General features: G+C 32.6%; 1 protein-coding gene across 1 annotated transcript; it reads left to right on the top strand.

Moving 5' to 3' along the window:
- The first annotated feature begins 9,728 nt into the window (after positions 1-9,728).
- Positions 9,729-23,083, top strand: LOC129947986 (nucleoside hydrolase-like). The gene is made up of 5 exons (XM_056058786.1): positions 9,729-10,308; positions 21,396-21,569; positions 21,644-21,767; positions 22,215-22,357; positions 22,438-23,083. The coding sequence occupies exons 1-5, from the start codon at positions 10,123-10,125 to the stop codon at positions 22,786-22,788; spliced, it is 978 nt and encodes a 325-aa protein (XP_055914761.1). The 5' UTR covers positions 9,729-10,122; the 3' UTR covers positions 22,789-23,083.
- Positions 23,084-26,718: the final 3,635 nt, after the last annotated feature.

Below are 26,718 nucleotides of genomic sequence, written 5' to 3'. Positions count from 1 at the left end.
ATCAGCTGATCGGACAACTACCTTGCAGCAAAATGTCTCCGATTCGGAGGAAATCGGAGAGAATACCGCTCCGACGGTTACCTCGATAGAGCCGATTATGAATAAGTCATTAAACGTTGATATAGAAAATTGCTAGCAAATCTTCTTAATTCAATTTGTAATGGTTCCAAAAATTTCACTTTAAAAATTTTGCACTCAATTGTTGCTCAACCCGGAACAAATTATATCGGCTCTCTATGCCCTATTGATCATTATGCCTATCAGAAAGCTTTCATGGAAACTAATGCTAGAGGTTTATTAATGCTTTTTAGTTCAGAGCTGAGCACTGAGCAGAGTCTGAGCGAACAGAGTAAAGAGAGTAGAGGTCTGAGCAGAGTCTGTTCAGACCTCTCTGATTTAATTATGAAACAACTTGAAGACGAAGCTGTCATGATTTAAAAAACAGTCATAGCGTTGGTCCATTTGAAGCCTGAAATAAATTGGATTCATCAAAATGCTATATGCAATTAGTTTTTTCTAAATTATCTTACATTCCGCACAAAAGCGACCAGTCTCTTCCGCCGTTTTTATTGTTCTTACAATGATTTTTTTTTTTAATTTCCCGGCCTTCAAATATCATAGACATACTATACATGGACTGCTAGTGGTGTGAATTTTCCATACAAAGTTTTAATAAAAATGGTTCCACTTTAAACTAGCTACACTAGCCCTTTCAGGCCCAGTGGCAAAAAAAAGTATGTAATATTTAGCGACATCTGTTCGTATTTAGTTGAGAAAAGCTTTTTCTGACATAGAAAGTACTGACATCTAGTATAATTTCTTGAAGACAAACGATGCCATGTTTTTTTGCTGTGAGCAGTGCTGTCGTTTTGAAAATTTAGAGAGTAGTATTTTTCTATCATTTTGGGGAGCATTTTCTTAAATTGAGGAGTGAAACAAAAAAACAACAAACACATGCTTGGCCCATGAACAAAATTAAAAACTGAAAATAAAAATGTCCAAATTCGAAGTTAATTGGCCTATTGAGAAGGTTAATGTTCCGAAAACAGACAAATAGAAGGATATAATGTCGTACCAAATTTTTGCTTTCACTGCTTAAAGGCCAACATTTTAAAATAATATAGTTGAAATAAATAATTTCAATTCATAACTTTTTTTTTTAAATAAGAAATTGACAATTGAAATTATATTTTACATCAACGTACATGTTTGACTATTCAAGAATAAATTAAAGTCATTATTGTAAATTCGATGTTTCATATTTTCAGTTACAATCATTAAGGGGTCAATTATAGCTACCATTGAAATCGATCAAGACGGTGTTTCACTTTGATTAGAAATGAAAATTATATAATCATCCATCGGTAATCACACAAAGAATTTGTTTTTTGAGAAAAAAGTGTAATTGCGCGTTTATTTTTCTCTACAACGGACGGAAATTCATTTTCCTGAACAGCTGATACTTTATGTTCAAAGGTGAAACGAATCTTTCCACTGATTTGTGTTCTTTCACACAATTCCAATGATAGATTTCTGTCAGTAAAATTTTGTCGGTGGATTTCAATCGGGAAATTTTTTCAATGACAGAAATGTTTAAGGATAGCTATAAACGACCTGTCAAAAAAACTCCAATGTTTGTTTTCAATGATGAAAACCAATGATATCTATAACTGGAGCCTTATACAATGTTTTGTTATTCTCAATTAAAGTTTTCGATGGCTCCAATTTTTCGGTGAAATTGTTTTGAAGGAGTTCCTTAGCAGTTAGTAGGGCATTTACCGTCTCTACCTTGAGTGAATTTCTTTTTTTATCTTTTATAAGGCTTATACCTGCAAATTTTCTTTCTGCTGTTGCACTATTATTGGGGCATTATATTTTAAATTTTGGTTTTATTGTAAACCAAACACAAATTTCTTTTCCGTTTTATTTTGGGGGGTTTATTTTTTTCCGTGGGTAGAGTAGCAGTTGACTTTGAAAATAGTAAAATACTACTACAGTAGCAAAAACGACAGCAGTGGATGTGAATATTAAATGTTACACAATTTTTCCGCATAGCCCTCTTTACGCTAGTGTTTTGTTCGTTAAAAGTGGAACCATCGTGAAGTTGGCTACTAGCAGTCCATGTATAGTATGTCAATGTCAAATATAAAATTGTTTGTGTTCAGCATTTTACCCTGTTTAATCAGTTATTTTATTCTGAGCTCACAGAGCGCGCTCTGAACATGTTCAGAACTAAAAATAAACACGATCAGAGCTCAAAAAGAAACACAATCATTCTTTTTGACAGTTCGAGCTTTGCTCTGAACTAAAAAAGAAGAAAGTCAAATATTGTCTCAATTTTGGGATGTTATGTTCAAGATTATGAATATTGTATCACACAAAATTCAAGTTGTTGATACTGATGCTAAAACTGTGTCCAGGTTCTTGAATGCACAAGAATGCCTTAATGTTTTTGAAGATGTAAGAAAGCAAAACAAAATTCAAGAGGAAACATCGAAATGATGAAGGGGAGGTTAATTTTAGATCTATTGTTTATGAATCTTGTGATCAACATACACAAAAATATTGAAAAAAAATATTATGCATTTTATGATTTTGTATTACATACTTTATCTTCATTGTTTAAAAGGACGGTAAAATATTTAAGGTCAGGGCGCAAAATCTTTAAATACGCCCCTGGGAAAAGTGATGAAATTATGAATAACAAGCGAATAAAAAATCTAAAGGGGTGTGCAGACTAAGGAAACATTTCAGAAACAAAGACACATTTCTGAAATGTTTTCTTTGGTCTAAAAGCTAGTGAAATTTTTATCTGTTTCCCATACCGAATGGGAAACTTTATTTGTCTTCCAAGCATTTACCATACAGAGGTAGAAAGATGGACAGTGATTATTAATTGTAAAAACAAATTTAGCTAAAAGAGTGGTGGGCAATAAAAATTCCATCATTAATAAAAATATATGAAATAAAACAAATGTTGAGGTCATGACGGAAATGTTCGATTCAATTCAATTCAATTCAATTTCAAATTTCTTTATTCTTATTAACAAAAAAACTACATGGTAATCCTTAATAGCTTATATATAAATAAGAATAGTTAGTGCCATAGTTTATTTAAGAAAAAAATACTGTAAATGGCACATCTAATTAATACATTGTTTGTGTGGGGTGTACAATTAAAGGTTATTACAATTAAACATTATTATTTAACATTATTATTCATCAACAGAATTCAATACAAAAATAAACAGAATTAAAGAAACAATTCAGAGACAAGGTTAGTTAAATTGCAAATTGAAAAGCATTTCGATAGCATGATGATCCAAATCAAGAAGCCATATTTTTATTTTTTTCAAAAAGACGTTCATATTTTATATTATTATATTTTATATTATTATATTGCGAATGTTAACCGGTAGTGTATTAAAAAGTTTACATGAAATAATTGGGTAAGAGTTTCTGTAACTAGTGGTGCGAAAAAAGGGAATATTGACCAAGCAAGCAGAGTTGCTGCGAAGATTTCTAAGGTCCGAAATCGGACTTTGCAGATAACCTGACCTTTTAAAAAACACTTTGAGGACTTTAAAATAAAATAAATGACGAACAGGTAGGACTATTCGATGCGTTTTGCAAACATTTCGAATCGCAGATTTCTGTAAGACAGTTAGCTGATTAAGATGATTCACATATGCTCCACCCCAGCAACAAATGCCATATTCTAATTTTGAATGGAAAATTCCATAGTAGACCATCTTCAACATTTCCAAGGAGCAGTGTTTCATCAAATGATAAAAATTCCGATTAGCTGAAAACAGATAGTTCTTTAAAAGCGATATGTGTTTGGTCTAATTTAAATTTTGGTCAAAAGTAATACCTAGGTATTTGAAGTCTTCTACACTTTCAATTGTAAAACAGTTTTTATTGCAAAGTTGATAATTAGTACATTCATGTGAGTGAAAAACTATAGGAATATCAGGCGATATTTTACGAGTAAGACTAAAATATATAAGTTTAGTTTTATTGCTGACTATAAGCTCGCAAACCAGTATCTAAGCAGATGAACATCATGATTTATTTCACATATTTGATTTAAAGGACTAGATGAACAGTAAGCAATTCCTAGGTCATCTGCAAAGGCTTTGATTCTACCAATTATTGGAAGCGAAAAAAGAGAATTTATGTATATTAGAAATAAAACTGGACCGAGTACTGAACCTTGAGGGACTCCTAAGTGACCAGTTTTAGGGTCACTGAAGCAGTTTTGAATTTTCACTAATTGCATTCTATTTTTAAGATAGGACTCAAACCATTTTAAGGTAAACCCACGAAAGCCAGCCATATCAAGCTTGTCTAGCAAGATTTTATGGTTAACCATATCAAATGCCTTAGTTATGTCCACGAAAAGTCCAGTACAGTGATATTTACGATCTAAACCACTTTGCAGAATACAAAAAAAAATCCAGAAGAGCATCTTCCGTAGATCGTCCAGTTCTAAAACCGAATTGCATCAGACTAAAAAAATTGATTCTATTAAGATAAGCAAGCATTCTAGTTTTAATTAGTTTTTCGAAAACCTTGGAAATTGAAGACAGCAAGGAAATTGGTCTATAGTTAGATTTATCTTCTTTGTTTCTTTTCTTGAAAAGGGGAATAACCATACCAACCTTAAGTTCATCTGGAAATATACCTGTATTAATGCTAAGGTTGAAAATATGTGAAAGTATATCAACTATGTTCAATCCGATTCGTTTTAGAACTTTATTTGATAAATTATCTCTGCCATGCGAAAAAGAGTTATTAAGAGAATTAATAGTTTTTAAAACATCAAGTCCCGTAATTGGATCAAAGAAGAAACTATAGCTTTGCGAAATTTGATTTTCAGAAAAGTTACTCACGACGTTAGAACTCTGGGAGAAAGTATTCTGTCCGACCGACTCAAAATACTTACTAAATTCGTTCGCGACTTCTATGGGATTTGAAATCTTTTCATTACCATTACTTAGCACAATAGAACTTATATTATTCGAACTGTTACGGTTTAAAATACTATTTATTACTTGCCATTCTTTTTTCACATTACCTTTCGCTGTGCTTATTTTTGAACGATAGTAATTATGCTTAGCGTCTTTTATTTCTTTTTTTATATTTTTACACAGTCTCTCGTACCGTACTTTTAAATTTGAGTTGGATTGATGTTTGACGCATTTTTTCCATAAATTATTTTTAATTTTTCTAATGAGAGATTTTTGTACCCAAGGCTTCAGACTTTTTTCCGATTTCTTTTGAGTAATTGTTGCACTAGATAAATTTATGTGGTCAGTTAAAATTTGTAGAAATAGGTCATATGCTTTGGTTGCATCATTTTCAGACAAAACACATTCCCAGTTCTCAAAAAGCAATTTGTTATTTAAGCTTTGGTAGTTTATTTTGGAGACCGGGTTTTGAACATTGTAGTCTATTCTAAGTTTGCTGTATTTTAAACATTCTAAGTATAAACCTGTCATATTGTGATCGGTTATATGCAGATCTAAATTGATCCCATAAGGAAAATCAGCAGGAATATTTTTGAAACGCGCAAAAAAACATGATCAAGACAACTATAAGAACTTGGCCTTGTAATATCATTAACGTATGAAGTAAAACCATTTTCAGCAATAAGTACTTTGTATGTATCAGATATTGAACAATCAGTCAACATATCAATATTAAAATCGCCTACAATAACAAGATTTTTAGTTGAAATGTGGGACAAAAAATTGGAAAGTTCCTCAATAAAAGAGTTTGAAGAAAGGGCATGCAATCTATAAACACATATAAGCGTAAATACTTCGCCTACTATATTGCAACACACCTCAATTAGATCTGCACTTTTAAAATCAATCACCCTTACATCGCAATTAAACAAGTTACTTACAAAAACTCCAAATTTTAAAAATGAAATTAAAAAAGCAATAATTTGTCTCTAATTTCTAAAAAAAGTTGTTTAACACTCCATTTCAACGCACAAATATTGAAACGTAAATGGGAAATAAAAAAATAACATTTCAGAAATATTTCTCAATGCTTCAACATAAAAAAAATCTAATTAGAAACTTTTCTGCAATGCTTCTGAAACGTTTTCTAAGCAAATGGGAAACGTTTTAGAGACGATGTTTAAACAGTGTCTCTTGAAATGTTTGTTTGGTGCGGACAAACCTTCAAAAAAGAAGAGGGTGGGATGCGACCCACACTGATAACTTCCCATCCCGTCTGTCGATTTGTCTTGCTTAAAAGTTTGTCTATATGTTTTTTACCAAATTTGCGCACTATTTTTTGTAGATTTTATTTTTTAATTCCTGAATATTGAAAACAATATTTTCTGTGAAATAAAATAAGTTTGGAGCCAATATTTTTAATTTGTGAAAAGCTATTTGAGCCGAAAGTAAATTTTTATCAAGTTTTAGTATTGTTTTTTTTTAGAGTTTTATTTTTTGTAAAAAAAAACTGTCAATTCGAATTTTTTAAAATTTTACCAAATGTTCCAAACAATATTTCTTATAAGATAAAATTAGTTTGAAGCCAATATTTAAAATTTTTGAAGAGATATTTGAGTCGAAAATCAATTTTTACCAACTTTTATACATTTTTTTTAGGTTTTTATTTTTTGTAAAAAAACTGTCAATTCGATTTTTCTCCAAATTTGTCCTTATGTTGAAAACAATATTTTTATAAGAAAAAATTAGTAAGAACCTATTATCTCAAATTTTTCAAAAGATATTTGAGTCGAAAATCATTTTTTACGAACTTTTGTTTATTTTTTTTCGGTTTTTAAATTTTTGTACAAAAACTGTCAAATCGATTTTTTTCAAACTTTAACTGAATGTTGACAACAAGATTTTTTGAAAGATAAAAGTAAAATTAAGCCAAAATCTCAAAGTTTTGAAAAGATATTTGAGTCGAAAATCAATTTTTACCAACTTTTATACATTTTTTTTTAGGTTTTTATTTTTTGTAATAAAAACTGTCAATTCAATTTTTCTCAAAATTTTATCAGATGTCAAAAACATTATTCTTCGTTGCACACAATTGTTTTAGAGATGAAATCATATTTCAGTCGTAAGATTTTGGAGGTGACAAATTTTTTTTTTTCAGTTTTATTGATTTATAAAAAAAACCGTTATATTGATTTTTTTCAAAAAATATACATGTTTGGTATCATGTTACAGTATATTATATAAAATTTAATTCAAGGCCCTGGCGTTTTGGTTCGTAAGATATTTAGGGTTAACCAAAATGTTCACCTTTTTTCAAACTGCTATGGTGAAAAAACCACCCACGCAATTTTCTTGAGAGCCCTTTCTGCAACTTCCTGCCTTATTATCTGTATAACTAAATTTATTTGAAGTAGATATCTCTTCTGGTTCTTGAGCTGTGGAGGACGAAAAAACGTAGCGAACGTACGGACGTTCTTCTTTCTAAAAATCTTTTATTTCGACTCTAGGGACCTTGAAACGTCGAGAAATGTCAAAATTTTCAATTTGACAAATCGGACCCATTACAATAACTTCCTATGGGAAGTTAATAAACAAAACGATTCCTTTGTTCTAATTCAGAAAAGATAGATAGACCTAGAACTTAATCATTACTTGTACTACAAATATAAATAAATGTTCATATTTTACAAAAGTAAAGTTTTTTTGGGTGTTACAGAAATATTCTATGTTAAGATTAATAAGTAGCTCTTGACTTGTAGACTTGTAGCTTTTTATTCGAGTCTCATTTTCTAAGGTCCCCAATCATAAGAGTTTTCTGTGTACAGTGAGAAATTGCCAAAAAAAAAACGATACGCGGCAGTCCAATTTTTATATTTGAAAATTGATACAATTCAATATTTGCCAGAATAATTTATCAAAAAATTACAAAAAAAATAGAGAAATTCACACCAGGGCAGGGGTGAAATCGGGTAAGCTGATTTTTTAGAGTTGACTATCAAAATCAAGAAAATACCTCTGCGTAAGGTGAAAGTCGATTTCAGTGTTTTAACCAAACAAGTTGACGTAAAATAAAAAATCCAAGAAGGGGTTTGTTCGTAGACTACTATATTAAAATGTGGAATTAAAGCGAGCTTGAAGCTCACCTCAATTCTTTATATACCTGAATCGAGTTGGAATGAGCTTAATTCGACTCGATTCCGGTAGGCGATTGAAGTCGAATCGAATTTTTGTGAAGAAAAACCTGTGTGGAGGAGTTGGTTTCACAACACATTTTAGAAAGTGCTGTCAAACTTAATCATTTTTAAATTTTCTTGTGTGTTGGAAACACCAACAAGATTTATTTAATCTAAACTGAGATAAGCCTTTGGTGGAAACATAGCAAAACTTAATTATCTTTTCTATTATTTTCTCTTGCAAAATAATCCCAGTAAGTACATCTTCATTAAGAAAATTAAATAATATTAACAGCAACAGAATTGTTATCCAAAGGAAAACAAATGATTCTAAATGCACAACTACTCAACGAACACAGCCAACGAGATACAAATGCAATATCAATCGTACCAACATTTGAGAACGAAATCATTCGAGACTCGTATAAATGTCAAAAACCCATCCATAGTAAGATTCTTCTCTAACTTTTATCAATAGTATTCATACTGCGGATATTGTTTTTGTTATTCGTGTAAAATCCTACTTTACAATAGATATATTTTCCAAAAAAACACGGGTAGCATGTTCATTTAAAACAGTCTTGTTTTTCTAACGCTATCTGGATTGGCATTTCAAACTGTTAAATATAATAGGTTTTACGTTAAGAACACCCTATAACTTTCCGATAAGGAAAACTATAAAACTATATTCTTAGAACACCAACACTTTGACTTAATCTCTTAACATATGTAGAAACCTGCGTCTGCGTCTGACAAGACGTAAACAATTATCGGAAGCTCATAGAGTATGTTTATAAAATTCCGTCCTCCTTTATCAGTCTCTTATTTCAAACCGAAAACAGAGATCTTAAAATAAATGTTTCATTAAAAATTGTTAAATTAGACGTTATCTACATGACTGATTAAAAAAAATTGATTTGTTCAAATTATATTTCTAAAACTTCAGAGAAATTTCTCAAACGGATTGACACTTATTCCCTTTAACTTTGCATTTCTTTTCAACCCTTCTGAATTGTGCGGTAGAGAATTCTTCAGAACATCGAATAAATGAGAAGTTTATACAAGAAATTTTGTTCTGAGAATACGGAAATAGCTGAGAACTTATAAATATAATCTGGAAAATTGTTTCCAAAACCAAAATCTAATTTCTAAAAGTGTCTGGAAGAACTTCATTTTGATTTATCAAAAACTCCTAAATTTTTTTTAGATTTTCAAATATACAATGCGTTGCCATTCGGAAATGATTATTATGCCATTTTCGATTGATAATTCCGAAAACTTCTTGATCCCATAAAAGTTACATATGTATACGAAGGTATCTAGACTTTAATAATAATTCAAAATCCAATGTGTTTTATTGATAATTCTCCTTCCGGATTATCAATCAAACTATCGTTCAACAATAAATGCTTAAATGGCCGGACACTTGTACCCCTACCGTAGCTTATCATTTATCAGTGATTGTAACAATTTACAAAGCGATTATAGAAATGCATACTTTTTCAAAATACACTCTTTAACCCTCTTAGACTTAACTCTAAAAATTATTAACAATAGTATCATTCATATCACGAGCACAACCGCCAGCTTACAACTTGCTAAAGAATCACACATCAAGTTATGAATTGAGATTAATCGACTAGTGCAGTCACACAATAGTCAAGACTACAACTAGAATTATTATTATTATATTATCAGCTATGAAATAATATAAGAAGATTTATAAATGTGATCTCATTAAGCATGAAAATTGGCAAACAGTAGATAACATATTAGTTGTAGGTCAGTGTCGGTTCGGTGATAGTCGGTGTTAGCTGTCAGAAGTGAATTTGGTTTGTTTTTTTTATATTTTTTGTCCAGTTCTAGTGATTGGCTTGAGCGTGTGTCCAGGAAAGGTTTAATATTTGCGTTATTAGATATTTTTGTTTTATTTGTGAAAATTCTGTTATCTTAACAAAATACAAAACCTTGAGATAATGGACTATTGTGTCTACGACTGTGACGTCGGAAGTGACGATGCTTGGGGACTATTGATGCTAATACGTGCAGAGGCCTTGAAAAAGTTAAAAATTCTGGGTGTAACGTGTGTCAGTGGCAATACGACTGTTGACAATGTTTGCAAAAACTCCTTGAGGATATTGAAAGCAGCCAAGAGGGAAGATGTAAGTACATATAGAAGCTGTAAGAAAATAGAATGATGTATTTTTTTTTTGCATAACTTTGTATACACCTGATGAATAATAATTTTGAAAAATTCTAATAAAAAATTAACAACCAAGGTACGTTGTGCAGCAAGTAAAAACTTAAGTTATGGTTACATGTATTTTGTTGTACCGCACCTGAATTAGAAGTGAATTTAAATTTTGTTTGAGTGATAGATAGGTGACATTAATTTATCGAAACGTGCCAATTTGATCAAACGGAAAACAAACAGCATGATCTATTTCAATTCATTTTTTTAATTTATTTCTTAGAGTTGTAGTAAAAAAATCATTTCCTGCAACTGCAATTTTTTCCAAAGATTATTGAAAATCCAAGTGTTCCAAATTTAATGAACATTTCACGTTGCCAAGCGTCACGTCACGCTTAATATTCAATTAAAAAATATTGTTTCCTTTGAACTTAGTCCTTCAATTTACCAATAAGAAAACTACGAAGTCTTCAAATTATAATGACTTATAAGTACACAAACCATAGAATTTTCAGACTCTCTGATTAAGGGCTAGTTACTGCTATCATTCCGGAAAATTGTAATGATTGGAAATTTAAAAAAAAAATCAGGCTGGGATGCGCCCTACAATGATATTTTAACATCCGTGCCCTTCTGTCGATTTGTTTAGAAGTTTAACAAAATATTAATAACAACATTTTGTGTGAGATAAGGAAATTTTAAGTCAATAATCTTTCTTTGTTCTTCTAATATTTGCGTCGAAAACCATTTTTTAACAGCTTTTTTTATTTTTGTAAGTTTATGTGTTTTATAAAATAAAAGTTGTCAATTTAATAAAAAAAATAACTCAAAGTACCTAGCAGTATTATTTTATAAATGATAAAATAAGTTTAATTTTGAAATCTTTTTTATTAACGAGATTTTTCTTAAACGAATGACGGTAGGATTTTTTATAAAATGTTGAAAACAATATTTTTTGTAGGTTAGGTTAGGTTGGAGTGGATGTCCAGATGTCATTGACGCACGTAGACCTCAAGGGTCCATTGTGATACCACTAATGAGGTTACTCATGGGAGAGTAATGAATTTAAAAAAACCATTTTGTACTTTTAATAAAGTTAGAGAGACGTTTTGTATCAATCGTTGCCAGTTCACTGGTGTTATCGAAAAAGGGATTACCGATGAAGTTATTCCTTCTAATGGAGAGTGCTGGACATGTACATAGAAGGTGTTGGACTGTTTCCTCTTCCTCCTCGTCCATGCAGCTTCTACAGAAGTCATTTGTGTAGACCCCTAGCCTCAGAGCAAGTCTTCCTATGAGGCAGTGTCCCGTTATTACTCCAAATGTAGAGCTTATACTTTGTCTGCTCAGTGATATCAAGCCGAGAGATTTAAGAGCGGCTTGGCTGTCTGAGAAGATTCGTATATCCTTACAAGATATAACGTTTTCTTTGAGCCAGGATAGTGCTTCTTTAATCGCCATTACTACGGCCTGGAATACACTACATTGATTAAGAAGTCTATAGGATTCAGTTGTTCTGTATAAAGATAGCACTTCCAACTCCGTGATCGGTCTTTGAACCGTCAGTATTGAAGTGTACCGCATCGTCTTCCAGGGGTGTCTATTCTTCCCAGGAGGATCTTGAAGGGATGGACACATGGAAGCTTTTACCGAATACCATTTTTGGGGTGGTGTAGTCTAAGCGATCTGGAATAAATCTGAAACTGTCTAGAATAGTATTATAACCAGTATTGTTACTGGTCCACCTTTTTGGAGAAGATGTCAAGTGGTGAACTGCTCATGTGATGCACATACCTGCTGACCGCTGGACTTTGATGAGCTTATTTAGATTTACCATCTTGTCCAGTGCGGTCCACCATACGATAGCTCCATAAATGAGTATCGGTCTGATTACCGAAGTGTATAGCCAGTGGGTTATTTTTGGGGAGAAGCCCCATTTTGATCCTATGGCCTTTTTACAAGTAAAAAGCACTACAGTAGCCTTTTTCATCAATATTTGCCTTCCAATTTAGTTTTTTGTCTAAAACGAGGCCCAAATATTTAGCTTGGTCGGAAAAGCTTAATGGTATTCCTCTAATCTTGGGTGGGCTAATCTGAGGAATTTTATATCTTCTCGAAAAGAGTATTGATTCTGTTTTGTGTGGGTTGACGTCCAATCCACTTTGCTTAGCCCATTTAGTTAGCCTGTTTAGGGCATTTTGTAGGAGTTCCGAGAGAACTTGGGGTGATTCCCAGATATGGATATCGCAACGTCGTCAGCATAGGCAATCACCTTGAAACCCTCTGCTTCCAATGCTGTAGGTAGGTTGTTTACTACCATGTTCCATAAAAGAGGCGAAAGGACTCCACCTTGGGGCCTCGATTCACCGATCTGGTGGTAGTAAAACTTCTCATGTTAGAAATGATTGTCCTGCTTTTGAGCATGAGAATTATAAGATCTATGAGTGATAATATTTGTTGTATTAGTTTGAAACCAATATCTTTTTGCTTAAAAAATTTGAGTCCAAATTCCATTTTACCAACTTTTAGTAATGTTTTTTTTTAAACCGTTATTTATATTTTTCTGAAAATTTTACCAGATGTCAAAAATAAAATAAAATATACAATGTAATATAAAATCATAAAATATAAGTTCTTCTTCGTAAAAGAGTTGAGGTGACAAATATTTCTTTCTGTTTCTTTTAGTTATATAAAAACAGTAAATTTAATTTTCGGGTCAACCAAAATTTTCACTGTGTCTTAAAATTACTGTAGTAAGAAAATCACACACTCAATTTTTTGAAAAGTTTTTTTTTTTCTACATCTTTCTATGATATTATGTGAGTAACTAAATGTATTTGAAGTCGATATTTCTAATGGTTCTTGATATATGTATGTGTAGGTATGTAAAAGTGAAAAAAAAAGTTTTCCGAACGTACGAACTTTTGTACCTGCGCACACACACAGACATTCCTCTTTAAATCTTTGATTAACATTTTTTTAAACCTTGAAACCTCGAGAAGTGTCAAAATTTTCTGTTTAACAAATCAGATCGAATACAATAATTTCCTATGGGAAGTTCAAAACTTTTGACGCATTTTTCTTAAAACTTATTGCTAATGGTTTAACACTTTACTTGTTAGCAATTTGCTAAATATTTAGCAATTTACCAAGGGGCTTTAAAATTTTAACATTTCCTTTCATTTTGCTAACTAGTAAATTGCTTTTTTTATTTAAAAAAAAAAACAGGCATCCAAATCCAAACATGTCTAAAAAGTGACATTCCGTGATATAAACAAAGCAAACAAGTTTAAACGGACCTATTAATTGGAATTCCAAATTGTGGACCATTGTGGACCATTCTATCCACTGCTCTTCTAAGAATAATTGTACAGATGTCATACGGATCTAAAAAATTGCTAAAAGTTAAAGTTTTACGTAATTCTAACTTTAAGCTAATTGCTAAAAGATAGTAAGATGTTAAAATCGTTTAAAATTAGATAAATTATTTTTTAAGCTTAGTAAATTACTAAAAATGGCTTTAACATATTCCTAAATCATTTAAAATTGTGCTCCATTTATTTAAGAGAAAAAAAGTTTAATTGCACAGCTTACGTTAAAAAATCTATCGAATCGTTCCAAAGATCTGATCTGTGTTTCAATATTATACTGTTTTTTCAATATGTACATCTCTTTTCAATACATTTTCGCAGAAACTATATTGTCCAAATAATTCTAATTCCAATCATTGATTTCAATGATAGCTATATCTGTCAAATGACATTTTTAATAAATATGTATGCATATAAAATCTTGCTAGCTCGAGATTAATAACTGAATCCCACTGGTTCTTGATTTTTTCGTACGGATTTCAAAATAAATCTATAAATTTTTATTTCGTTCAAATCTAAATTTGTTGAAGAGGTTTTTCTGAAATTAGTAAGTTGTACCTTTGTACCCATTATAATGATAACCAATGTTTTATTTTTTAATTAAAGAAAGCATGAGTGTAGTAAAATAATTTAATTTATTTAAGTGATAACGAGGAATCAGTAAATAAAACTAGTTATTGTTTTTTTTATAACATTTCCTTTATTTATCAATATTTTAGATTAAATATAAAGCCCCATTAAATAAGAACGTACTTTAGCTAAAACCACAGTATTTAATAAAAGAGAAGTTTGACTACGGACCTGTTAGTAAATAATGAATCATGACCATGAAAAGAAAAATAATAATAATAACAACGCGTGTCACTGTCACATTAAAAATGTTTTAAATTTGACTGCCTACAATCAGCGTTATTGAATTAAATTAGCTGAAATTGTCATTTTCTGCAACTTTTATGCTACATACTGTACATATGTATGTAATGCACTTATAAGTTATATGTGCTTTGAACTGTTCCTCATTTTATACATATTCAGGATTGTTTTCTTCAAAAATGTAATAATAAGCATTAAACACACATATAACATTTTAATACAGAGGAATTTTAAAAAATGAGTTTATAAATATCTGTAATCCGCGGAAAAATACTTACATAGTTTTGAATTATCATACATTTACAGTGGCCGACAAAAGTCTACGTACGAAAACTTTTCTTTATTTTGAAGACTTTGAAAAAATCAAGAAAAAAAAAAACGAATGAAGCAATTATACTTCAAACATCTATTGTATTGATCTAAAAAAAAGAAAAATATTATTAATAAGGAACTTCAACTTATTTTTAACACAAGATCTTAACAAAAATACTGACAAACTCCAACATTTGAAATGTGCATAGTCATAAGAAATCAAATTTCGTTATAGATTAATATTTCGTAAAATCCCAACGGGCTTCTAAAACTGCCTAGAGATCGAAAAAACTAGATGTTCCAGCTCTGCCCATCAGCATTCTGCCATTCTTCTTCTAGCTTTCTTCTTAGCATTTTTCGTTGCAAAATCTTCCGTATTTGCTCCGGGTTTTCGGTTAATGAGTACAACTGTCGTGGAGCATAGTAAAGGAGACAATCTTTGGCAATATCAGCCGTATATTTTGGATCATTAACTGTTGATTTTAAATTACGTTCCAAAATGGATATATATTGATAACGATCTATAATACCCTCAATAAACACAAACTTACCAACTTCAAAAGCTGCCACAGCATCTCAAACTATTACGCTGCCCCCATCATCCAAGGGCGGATCAAAACAAAGGGGGGGTCTTATTTGTAAGTAACATAATGTGTAGCTTAACCTCAAATTCCTACATATTTTAAGGGGTAAAGAGACAAGTTTAGTTATTAGATTATTTTAGAACACTGTTGTCCAGCAAGATATAGTCTAACTATTTAATTTGGATGACAAAGTACATAGTTTATATACAAATTAAATAAAAACATATGAAGGTAAAGAAATAAGTTGGGAAGAAGCTTTAGTGTGCCAAACAAACTAATAGTTGCAGAATCTCTTTTCACTTCAGTTCTCGAGAGATTCAAAGCTTTTATATCAAATTTATAGATATGAAATGTTCATTATTTTACAATAATAAAGTTCTTATGAAGATAATTTAAAGCATTTACTGGAGATTTTTTGTATTATAAATTGTGTGAAAACAAAGATTTTAGTTATTTTTAACAGTAAACTGCTTTTTGGTGAATATTGTTAAATGACTAAAAAATCTTTAAACGAAATCTTTACTTATACAACTAAACTGTATAAGCTTTATGGTTAATTTGACTTCCCCTGGGTCGTTTATTAGTCAACAATTATTGAATTTGTGCTGGATTTCCGATTCTTGGTCCAGTCCTCAGTTTTAACTAGCTTTTTTTAGTAACAAAGTTTAGAGTCATATCCATTAACGCAATACGATTGCATTTTGTTGCATTAATTTTAGGATCTTTGCTTACTTATTTTAAAATATAGCTGACATCTCTAACCTTAAGCTTCTTTGGACGGCCACTAAGCTTCTTGTTTTCATCTAAGCCATCGTTTTCGAAGTTAATAAAGATGATTTAAACTGCAGACTTGCTAAAATTCAGAAGCTTTGCTATTTCACCAAAAGATTTTCATTCAATTGCAATTCATTAACAAATTTAAACTTAAAACTGTTTTAAAAAGAAAAAGAACATTAAAAAAAGGCCTGTCAATGTTCATCAAGAAAAAAATGCATGCTTATCGTATGCAGACTTTTATCAGTGCGTTTTTTATCTTATTTAGTTAAACTTTCTAAAAACATTGCATCGTAGGAATTTTGTCAGTATTGAAAAAATTTAACACAAATATTGCATCATTATTATAATATAAAACGCTTTTGTCTTACGTAAACTTTTGTCAGCCACTGTATACAGAGGCGTATTTTTGTTTGTTCTAAAATATCCGCTTGAAAATATTTTGTGCATAAACAATAAATAAATCAGTTGACGAAAATTATGTTTTGGAGAAATTGAAATTATTGCTATTGATATATCAAAACGATTTGACGACGTTTGGCGTAAGTCTTTCTTATTAAATTCGCAAAAAAAAAACGCTTGTGGATTCTCTTTCCAGAAATAATTTTGTATCTTAAACTTCTTATATACTGTTTAACATCCTTAGAAAACATTTTTTCAAATCCTTGAAACTATTCAGGTCCACAAACGCCATTGCTTTTTAAAATATGTACTTTCGTGATAATAAAGAGTTAAGGCGAAATCTTTTCGATTTACCAAATTCTACTCCAAACTATTCTACATGTATTATTACCTCATTACCTCCCATTTATCTGCAAGTCCTAAAAGAGCAGTCAGAATATTTAATACTTAAGCCTCTTGGATAGTATTGAACGTAGAGTATTTAGATTGATTGGTGATATTACCATCATAAGATCATTTACGTCACTTGAACATCGTCGAAATGTTTCTTGTCTCACCCTCTTTTACCGTTATTTTAATGGTTTATGCTCTAGCCAGCTGCATTCCTCCCATTAAACAGTTCAATCGTAATACTCGCGCTTCTAGGAATGCTCATCATTATATCATTATACCCTCGAGTCCAACTTTGGTCGTACTGTCAAGTACAGAGATTCGTTCTTTAGCCATACTATGCGAATGTGGAATGCCTTGCCACACTCTGTCTTTCCCAGCTATTGCAATATTCAGGGATTCAAAACCAATGTGCACCGACATCTCCTTTAACCCCTCTCTCTCTTTTCTAGTGCTTACATTGTGTCTACATAATAAGGGTAAGAGGGTAGTATAACCCTTTGAGTGTGCGCTTATTATAAAAAAAAATAAGAGTGATAAAAAAGAAATACAAATAGTATTCATAGATCAAACACTTTTAGATCAATGAGACCCAATGCTTTTTCTATTAAGGGAATTGAACCAACTGGCTTTATAGCATGACATCACACTATCGTTATTGTTATGAAACAGGACATATTTTCAATCCTCATAGCTTAAGAGGACAACAAAATAGCACTTAACTAGAGCATCATTATTAGTCCCTGGAGATTATTCTACAAATCCTCAACCATCAATTGCCTACTAGAGAAATTTATTTCAATATTAACAAATAGTGTTAAGCACCATTAAAGCAAGGTTCGTGGTCTTGTCGAGTTATTAAATGTGAATTGTGTACCTCACAGAGCAGATCATCAGCAAACCTTTAATCTATACAACAGAAGAGAACCTGAAAATATCTTCCATTTTATGGCAGATGGCTGTCCTATTTTACAATAAATAACTTACATTTTTTTTTTTTTTTTTATAATAAACACACACTCAAGGGGATATTACTACCCTTATTATGCAGATGCACAGTGTGAGCACTAGGAAGAGGAGAGAGGGTTTAAAAGGAGATGTCGGTGCACATTGGTTTTGAATTCCTGAATATTTCAATGACTAGGAAAGACAGAGTGTGGTAAGGCATTCCACATTCGCGTAGTACGGCTAAAGAACGAATCTCTGTATTTGACAGTACGACCGAAGTTGGGCTCGAGGGTATACTGATGAGCATTCCTAGAAGCGCGAGTATTATGGTTGAACTGTTTAAGGGGAGGAATGCAACTGGCTATTTCACTAGAGCATAAGCCGTTAAAATAACGGTAAAAAAGGGTCAGTCAGGAGACCTTACGACGATGTTCAAGCGAAGTAAATGAACTTATGATGATATTATCACCTATCAATTTAAATGCTCTACGTTCAATACTATCCAAGAGGCTTAAGTAAGTTGCAGGAGCACCAGCCCAGAGATGGGAGTTATACTCAAGCTTTGGACGTATGTAAGTCTTGTAGATAACAGCCAGATCAGAAGGGGTGAAATATTTCTTGCATCGCCTAAGAAAACCCAAACACCTTGCGGCATTTTTGGCGACATCGCGTATGTGATCATTCCATAAGAGGTGGTTGGTGACACACATACCGAGAATATCGAGGTGTTCAGTCTCATTGATGCAAGTGCCACCCATGGATAATGGCAATGGGGGTATATCTCGCTTTAACGATACAAGACAGCATTGGGTTTTCGAAGCATTAAATTCCACGCGGTTTTTTAATCCCCATTGAACAATGCTGTTTAGATCGGAATTTAATGAGCTTATCATATTTTGTCGTTGCAGTTCCACATCCGAAGAAGAGGGATGTGAGTCTGAAAACGAATATGAAAAGCTAAGAGTACTATCGTCAGCGAAACAATGTATTGGATTAGATGTTACAGACAGAAGATCATTAATAAAAATGAGAAAGAGTGTTGGAGATAAAACAGAGCCCTGGGGCACACCAGCATTTATTTTATGGTTTTCAGACTTGAATCCATCAATACAACTTGTATTGAACGATCCGAAAGGTAATTACTAATGCAATGAAGCAGGGATTCATGAAAACCGAATGCACGCATTTTCGATAAGAGAGCCTGATACCAAACCCTATCAAATGCTTTTGAAATATCAAGTGCAATAATCTTACTTTCTCCAAAACGATGTAAAGATTTGCTCCACTGTTCGGTGAGATGAACCATGAGATCACCAGTGGACCAATTGCTACGAAAGCCGTATTGCCGGTCATTAAGAAGCTTTCGATCTTCAAGATATTTCTTGAGCTGATAATTAATCAGCGTTTCCATGACCTTGGAAAGAAGGGACGTAAGTGCAATCGGTCGGTAGTTAGAGGGTGAGGAAGATTCGCCTTTTTTGGGAATAGGCTGGACAAATGCCGTTTTCCATCCGCTCGGAACGAGACCTGAGGAGTAGGACAGATGAAAAAGCTTACGCAGTGGTTTTGCCAGCGTTGAAGAACACCTCTTCAGAACAATAGCGGGGATACCATCCGGACCAGCGGATTTATGTGTGTTTAGATCTCTTAGGACTCTTGCCACAGTACGAGTGCGAAAAAAGATTGGTCCCATAGAATCACTAAGTCGCTCAAGTACAGGCGGAGTCATAACACTCACTGGCAGCGTAGAATTGGCGGCGAACTGCCTAGCAAAGAGATTAACTTTCTCTAAAGAGCTAACAAAAGGAGTGTCATTATCAACGAGCGTAGGAACCGAAGAAGAGGAAGAATTCCTCATGTTTTTTACAAATGACCAAAAATATTTACTGCCTTTGGGACATTGCAGTATTTTTTGCCGTAACTTTTGGTCATGTAAAAATTTGGTCCGTCGAATATGGGCGTTGCAGGCCTTCCTGGCTTGTTTGAACTTTTTCCGGCTTTCCTCAGTACGGTTGGCTTTATAGCAACGGAAACTAACCTCTTTGGCCCTAATAACCTCTTTACAGCTCGCATCAAACCAAGCGTTTCCCTTGGGTCTGATACTTTTAACACTGTTTGGTATAAAAGTTCTCATTCCCAGGAGAATTAAACTTGTGATCATATCAGCGCTGGCGTCAACGTCACTATCGAGGAAGCATAGTGACCAGTTAAAGATCCTGAAGTAATTATTGAGGCCGTCCCAGTTGGCTTTCTCGTATTGCCAAACGGTTCTCATAGGAGCTCTTTCTTTAACTGAACAGTTTTGACACGAGAAATTTGCTGATATAACACAATGGTCAGATGTGCCTAGAGGAGATAGAACACTAACAGTGTACTTATCAGGGTCAGAGGTAAGAAACAAGTCAAGAGTGTTTTCTGCTCGACCTTCAACACATTTAATTTGTTTTTGTCATGTTATTTCTTTTTTATTATAAATTTTAAACGTTGACATTACGTGTGAAATACTTCATTATTTAAATGGCCACCACGTGAATTTTTGCAAGCATCGATTCTTTTGAGGTTATTTTCGACTACTTTTTGACAAATATTGAGCGATATCTCAGCCGTTCACTGTTGTTCAATTTGAATGAATGAATTTTCGTAAATGTCAGATTTTCAACTGAAAACAAAAATTGCTCCAACAACTTAGTTTGAAAGCCCTATACTTTTAAAACCGCAACATGGATACGTTTTACCTCTGCTTTTTTTGAAAGTACATTTTGACCAAGGCTAGTTAATTGGTGAAGTGTCAATCATTCGGAACTCTGCTTCACTAACCTATACTTTCAGTTCACCGTGCAAAAACTACTAAAAACATACATATGTATGTAATAAGTATTTTTATTTTGGCAGCTGGCTATCCAGATACTAAAAATGTATCTTACTTTTAAATCACTTATGTCGTCTGAACCTCGGGGTTGATTAAGTATGTTCAGTTTTTGCAATCACGCCATGACCAATCGTAATAGCTTCTGAGTTATCCTTATCACATATTATTCCATAATTTAAAATTTGTAATTTAAAAATTATGTTTCAAATTATATAAAACTCCAAGATTTTATGTTGCATATCATTTAAACTGTAAAAATCTTTGGAATATTTTAATGTATAGCATAACATTTGTGGTAAATCATTACACCAGACTAATATTGAGGCCGATTTCGGACATACTCTCAAGTACGGATATTATTATTTAGCTGCACTCCACGAATTTGGAATGCCTACCCTCGCCTAATTGCTTCAGATATTAAAAATATTTCTAGTTCCATCCTCATTTGCTGGAACTATGTCTATAAATTTCAAACCCTTTCATAAAAAAAATTTACAAAAAAAATATCATATTTTCTATTTTTTTTTTTATCAAGATTCCAGTTCACAAAGGTGCATTCGGTCCACTTATTCCTCCTAAGCCTGGAAACCAATTCTGTACTTTCCATGGAACTGATGGTTTTTCGGATTTGGATTTTGAACCCTTTGAACATAAAGAACTTGTGCATCAAAAACATGCTGTAGAAGCAATGTACGAATATTCAAAAAAGGTAAAGAAATTTTGTTAGTGTATTTTTTTTGTAATGAAGACTTGATTAATTATTTTATTGTTTCTCAAAAATAGTATCCTAAAGAAGTGACATTTATTTTGGTGGGGCCACTGACAAATTTTGCTTTGTGTCTCAGTATGTATGAAGATTTTGCGGAAAATGTTAAAGACGTATTTATTATGGGAGGAAACTTCAAAGGTAAATACTTTATTTGAGTCCTAGTACTACAACATTTTTAACACCAGTCCCAGAACTTTTAGTCATTTGTACTTAAATTCCATTAAATATACTTATCAAACAATTTCTCACTTCCTTTGATCAATAAAAACCTCTTCAGTGTGTACTTCAATTATTCAAGTACTTTAAATTTCAATAATTGTATCAAGGAAAAGATCGGTATTTGATAAAATGAATTCGAGGTTAATTGCTTCCAGTTAGGAGTGTTTGAAGAATTGAGAATTGAAGAACAAACTTAATTGAGAGTATTTGGTCAAAGTAAGTATTAATACTACATTTTTAAGTATTTAGGAGAAATTTAAGTACAAGTAGTGGTACTAGTATTTTAAATTTGCAAGCAAACTCAATAATTGTCAATAAATTTACTTAATAACAAAAATTATTTTAAAAACAAATATTTTGTTAAAGGAGTTGGAAATGCAACCAGAAGTGCAGAATTTAATTTTTATAAAGATCCAGAAGCAGCAAAAATTGTACTTGAGAAAACCAAGTGCCGTATAACAATACTTCCATGGGAACCGTGTATGGAAGAAAACTTCGGTATATCGATGGTAGGTAAAGAATAATTTTATTTTGCAAAATAAATATTTATTTAATGCTTTTCTTTAAATTGTTATTAATATTAAATTAGGATTGGCGAATAAATGAACTAGCAAGTCAAAGTAGTTGTCCTGTTGTTAAAATGCTGACACGAATTGAAGAAGCTCAATATATTCCACAAGGATTCAATAGCTGGTGTCCGTGTGATGCATTGTTGGTAGCTGCATATTTATTTCCCAAAGGAATGATTAAAAAACAATCAAATTGGCATGCAACTGTTGAGGTGTGTGGGGAACAAACCCGAGGACAAATGGTATTGGATCACCTACAGAATCCAGATAATCCACAAAATGTTGACCTCATCGAACAACTTAATAGTGAATATTTTAAATTGGTCTCACTTTGGGCAGCTGGAGCTATTGATGATTGCAATGGAGTCTAAAAAACATATCATAAATTATTTGTTACATGTTAAATCTAAACGTACCAATGTTATATTATTTGTTAAATTAACTAAAAAACCATAACCTTAAACAAAATAAAATACTTTTTATGTGAAATATAAACAAACATAACCAAGAATTTAGAATATTGTCGGTTTTGCTTTCTTGGTACTCTATCAAGTTCAAAAAATGGCTATAACAAAAGACCTATACAAATAAAGTGTCTAGATTAATTTAATATTTTTATATTTACTTGATTTTCCAAAATAAAATGGTAGCGCCGATTCACAAGTATCTTTAATTGTTCACCACATTTTATATTCTAATTTTTCATATTTTAAACATAGGAATGCCAAATTAAGTATACAATTTTTTTAATTTCAAATCTCATTGCAACCAGCAATACGGATTTACGGTGCAAATTAGGGCCTTATCCAACAAAATTTTTCATCTAGCTGGGTACCTTGCTAGATGTCTCCAGTTGCACACTTCAAGTTGGTTGAGGTCACTCTCTATTTGTTCACGCCAAATGATCAGCGGTCTTTCTCTACTGCACTGTTCCGCTTACTTTCCCTGTTGGAGCATTGATTTCCATGCACTCTATTAAACCCTTCCATCTCAATCGCTGGACTTTTATGCTTCTAGCTAAGTTTACGTTGCTGTATAGCCCGTACAGCTCGTCGTTCGTCGTTCCATCTTCTCCACCACTCACCTTCTACGAATAATGGACCGTAGATTTTTCTCTCGAAACGACCGAAGATACTTACATTTGCTTTTGGGGATGTTGAGGGCCTTATATAGCAACAATTTCGTCGCTCGAGAGAGGGTTTTACTGCTCAATTGCTTTCTTAGCCCAAGGAAGCAGTGGTAAGCAAGAGTAATTCTTTGTTTGATCTCAGTGCTGGTGTTGTTGGTGCGGAGCCTACGTAGACAAAGTCCTTAAGTACCTTAAAGTTACGTCTGTCAATGTTGAAGTTTTAGCCAAGACGTCCGTCGTCGGTGTTGTAGGTCTTCCAATTATGTCATTGTCATCAGTATATGCAAGTAATTGGACAGACTTTTGAATGACTGAACTAGTGCCTCTAGTGTTAACGTGGGAGCTTTGCACTATTCTTCCAAGGAAGATATTAAAGACATCACATGACAGCGCATCACCTTGTCTAAAGCTTCTTTTGAAATCGAAGTTGTTTTCAACCTTTATGGAACTCCATAAACTCTCCTGCACCAACGGACGAGTTTGGCAGGAATGCCAAAACAAGGCATGGATCTATACAGTTCGTCCCTGTAGATGCTGTCATATGCAGCCTTGAAATCGATGAAGGGATGGTTGGTGTTTTTAGGTGTTTTTTTCCAGTATCTGCCGTAATGTGAATATTTGATAGCCTGTGGACTTTCACACTGATGAGGACTTATCAGGTTGTTGATGGATGTGCTTTAAACGTTCACAGAGAAGATTTTGTAAGCAATGTTAAATAGACTGATGCCTCTATAGTGGTGCAGTTTAAAGCGTCTTATTTTTCCAGTATAGGACAAAACATACTTAGGATCTTTTCAACGGCCATGCTTGCTTCCGACCATATCTTACATATAAGTAGATGCATACTCTTTGATTTAGTTCGATTTAAACATAAGCAATTAGTTAGCGACCAGCTCAAAATTCTATTTAAATCTTCATTGACGTCAAATGCCACATTTTTCATGAGACTTATGGGAAACATTTTTCGAACTTGAGAACAGTCTGTGTTTAAATACCAAGCAGTTTAAAATACTTGAGGGAGGTCAAGGGAATCAATATTGAACCTTTCCCACAAGTCCGGTAAGTGAAAGGAACTCCAACACAAAATTATTTGTGACTACTACTTGATTCCTAAGTAAGTTAAGGTACGGAGAAATAAGGAGGTTGAAAAAAAACTTACTTTTGAGTTTTTTTTACACAGAATATTATAGTTTACAGTGCCAAATACCTTGAAGAAGTCTATAATAAAACAAGGAAGCTTATATTGTCGTTATATATTGATTGTCTCAGGTCTTCAAATTTATAAGAGCAGTTGTGCAACTGTCTTAAGAGCGAAAACCAGCCTAGTTTTTTCAAGCACATTGGTCTAAATTCAGTCTGATTTTTAGGAATTGACTATTCCAGGTAAAAGGGAAAACTCCAGTCATGATAATAGCATTGAACAGGTGAGCCTTTCAAAACCTTTTGTTGCTCAATCTAGTGTTTCACAGGGAAATCATATTGAGACTTTTCAGCTCATCCTGCCAAATAACGAAGTAACTCTCATTTTCTCAATTCTCATTTTTGCTGATTACATGGAGATTTTTAAAATAATAAAATTATTACAATTTATTGTCAGAAAATAGGCTTTTCCTTATAATCCTTTAAAATACCACATAACTTTCTCTAAAAATTGGTAAATTTCCCAGTGTATGGAAGAAGTCATTTCTAACACCAATTTTCAAGAAAGGTAACAGGGTGGAGTGGATATAACAAACTACAGGACCATTGCAAAGTTTTCTTGTATTCCTAAATTGTTTGAACAAGTTTTTTGTGAAAGTGAAGCATTTTTTAGTAAAAATCTCATTTGCGAACAGCAACATGGTTTTGTGAGAAAAAGATCAACCGTTACAAACATAGACGCACCATATAAAGACCGGAAACAAATCTGTCATTCTGGTTTGCCTACAAGCTGAAACGTCAACATACACGCACCTTTAGGTCTAACATCAATTCACCATCACCACCCTCTAAAGTCAATTCACCATGAAAATAAGGAATAGTGATGAGAAATTCTTTAGGGTGGCACCTAGTGGCTACGGCGACATTAGGTATTGCATTTTTTGGGAAGAGTACGATAACTCAGGCGATAAAAGTTTGATGACGGATTATATTTATTTATTATATTTTATTTAAAAAAAATATGTACTCTTAATGAAAAAAAATAATTGTAATACTTTCAACTTTGTTGCTTCCAAACTCTGAATTAAATGAAGAAACATCTTTTGCTTCATTTGAGAATGCGTCTTTTTCATTTCCTTGTTTTACTTTCTCGCAGGTAACTGAAGCTGACGTCTTAGAGAGTTGCATTAATATAAAATCAAACTCTATTGGAATAGATGAAATTCATCCAGTCTTTGTTAAAGCGATACTACCCTACATTCTAAGATACTTAACACATCTTTACAATACAATATTAATGTCGAATGTTTTTCCATCAGCTTGGAAACAAGCAAAAATTATTCCAATTCCAAAAAACGAACGTGAGTTTCGACCAATTGCGATTTTACCTTTTCTTTCCAAGGTTTTAGAGAGAATTATGAATGGTCAGATAAGGAATTACCTAACTGAGAACAATCTGCTTTGTGTTAACCAATCTGGCTTTCGTCCTAAGCACAGCTGCACCACAACTCTCATTAACGTTGTTGAAAACATGAGACAAGCTGTTGACAGCGACAACGTCACCTTTTTAGTTCTCCTTGATTTTTCAAAGGCATTTGATACGGTCAATCATAAAATACTGTTTAGTAAACTAACAAATCAATTTAATTTTTCTACTTCTTCAGCAAGTCTAGTTCATTCGTATCTGCATTTACGATCTCAGGCAGTTATTGCTGACGATGTTCAAATAAGTAAAAGTTTTCCTTTAGGTTTGGTTGAAAATGCTGCCGTTGAAGTCAACGAAGACCTTGCCAGTATTTTTTCTTGGTCAGAGAAAAATGGACTTTGTCTCAATCCAGTAAAATCAAAATGTTTGGTAATTTCAAGAAAAGCCGTCGACACGTCTTATTTTCCCGTGATAATTTTAAATAATAAGCAAATTGAGTTTGTCGATTCAGCCAAAAACTTAGGTTTAATGTTTACAAAAACGCTTTCTTGTAATTACCACATAGGATTGACAATAGGTCGTGTTTACGGAGGCCTTCGTCTACTT

Source organism: Eupeodes corollae, chromosome 2 (genome assembly GCF_945859685.1).
Source record: "Eupeodes corollae chromosome 2, idEupCoro1.1, whole genome shotgun sequence".
NCBI lineage: Eukaryota > Metazoa > Arthropoda > Insecta > Diptera > Syrphidae > Eupeodes > Eupeodes corollae.
This window is presented reverse-complemented; position numbering and strand designations above follow the sequence as displayed.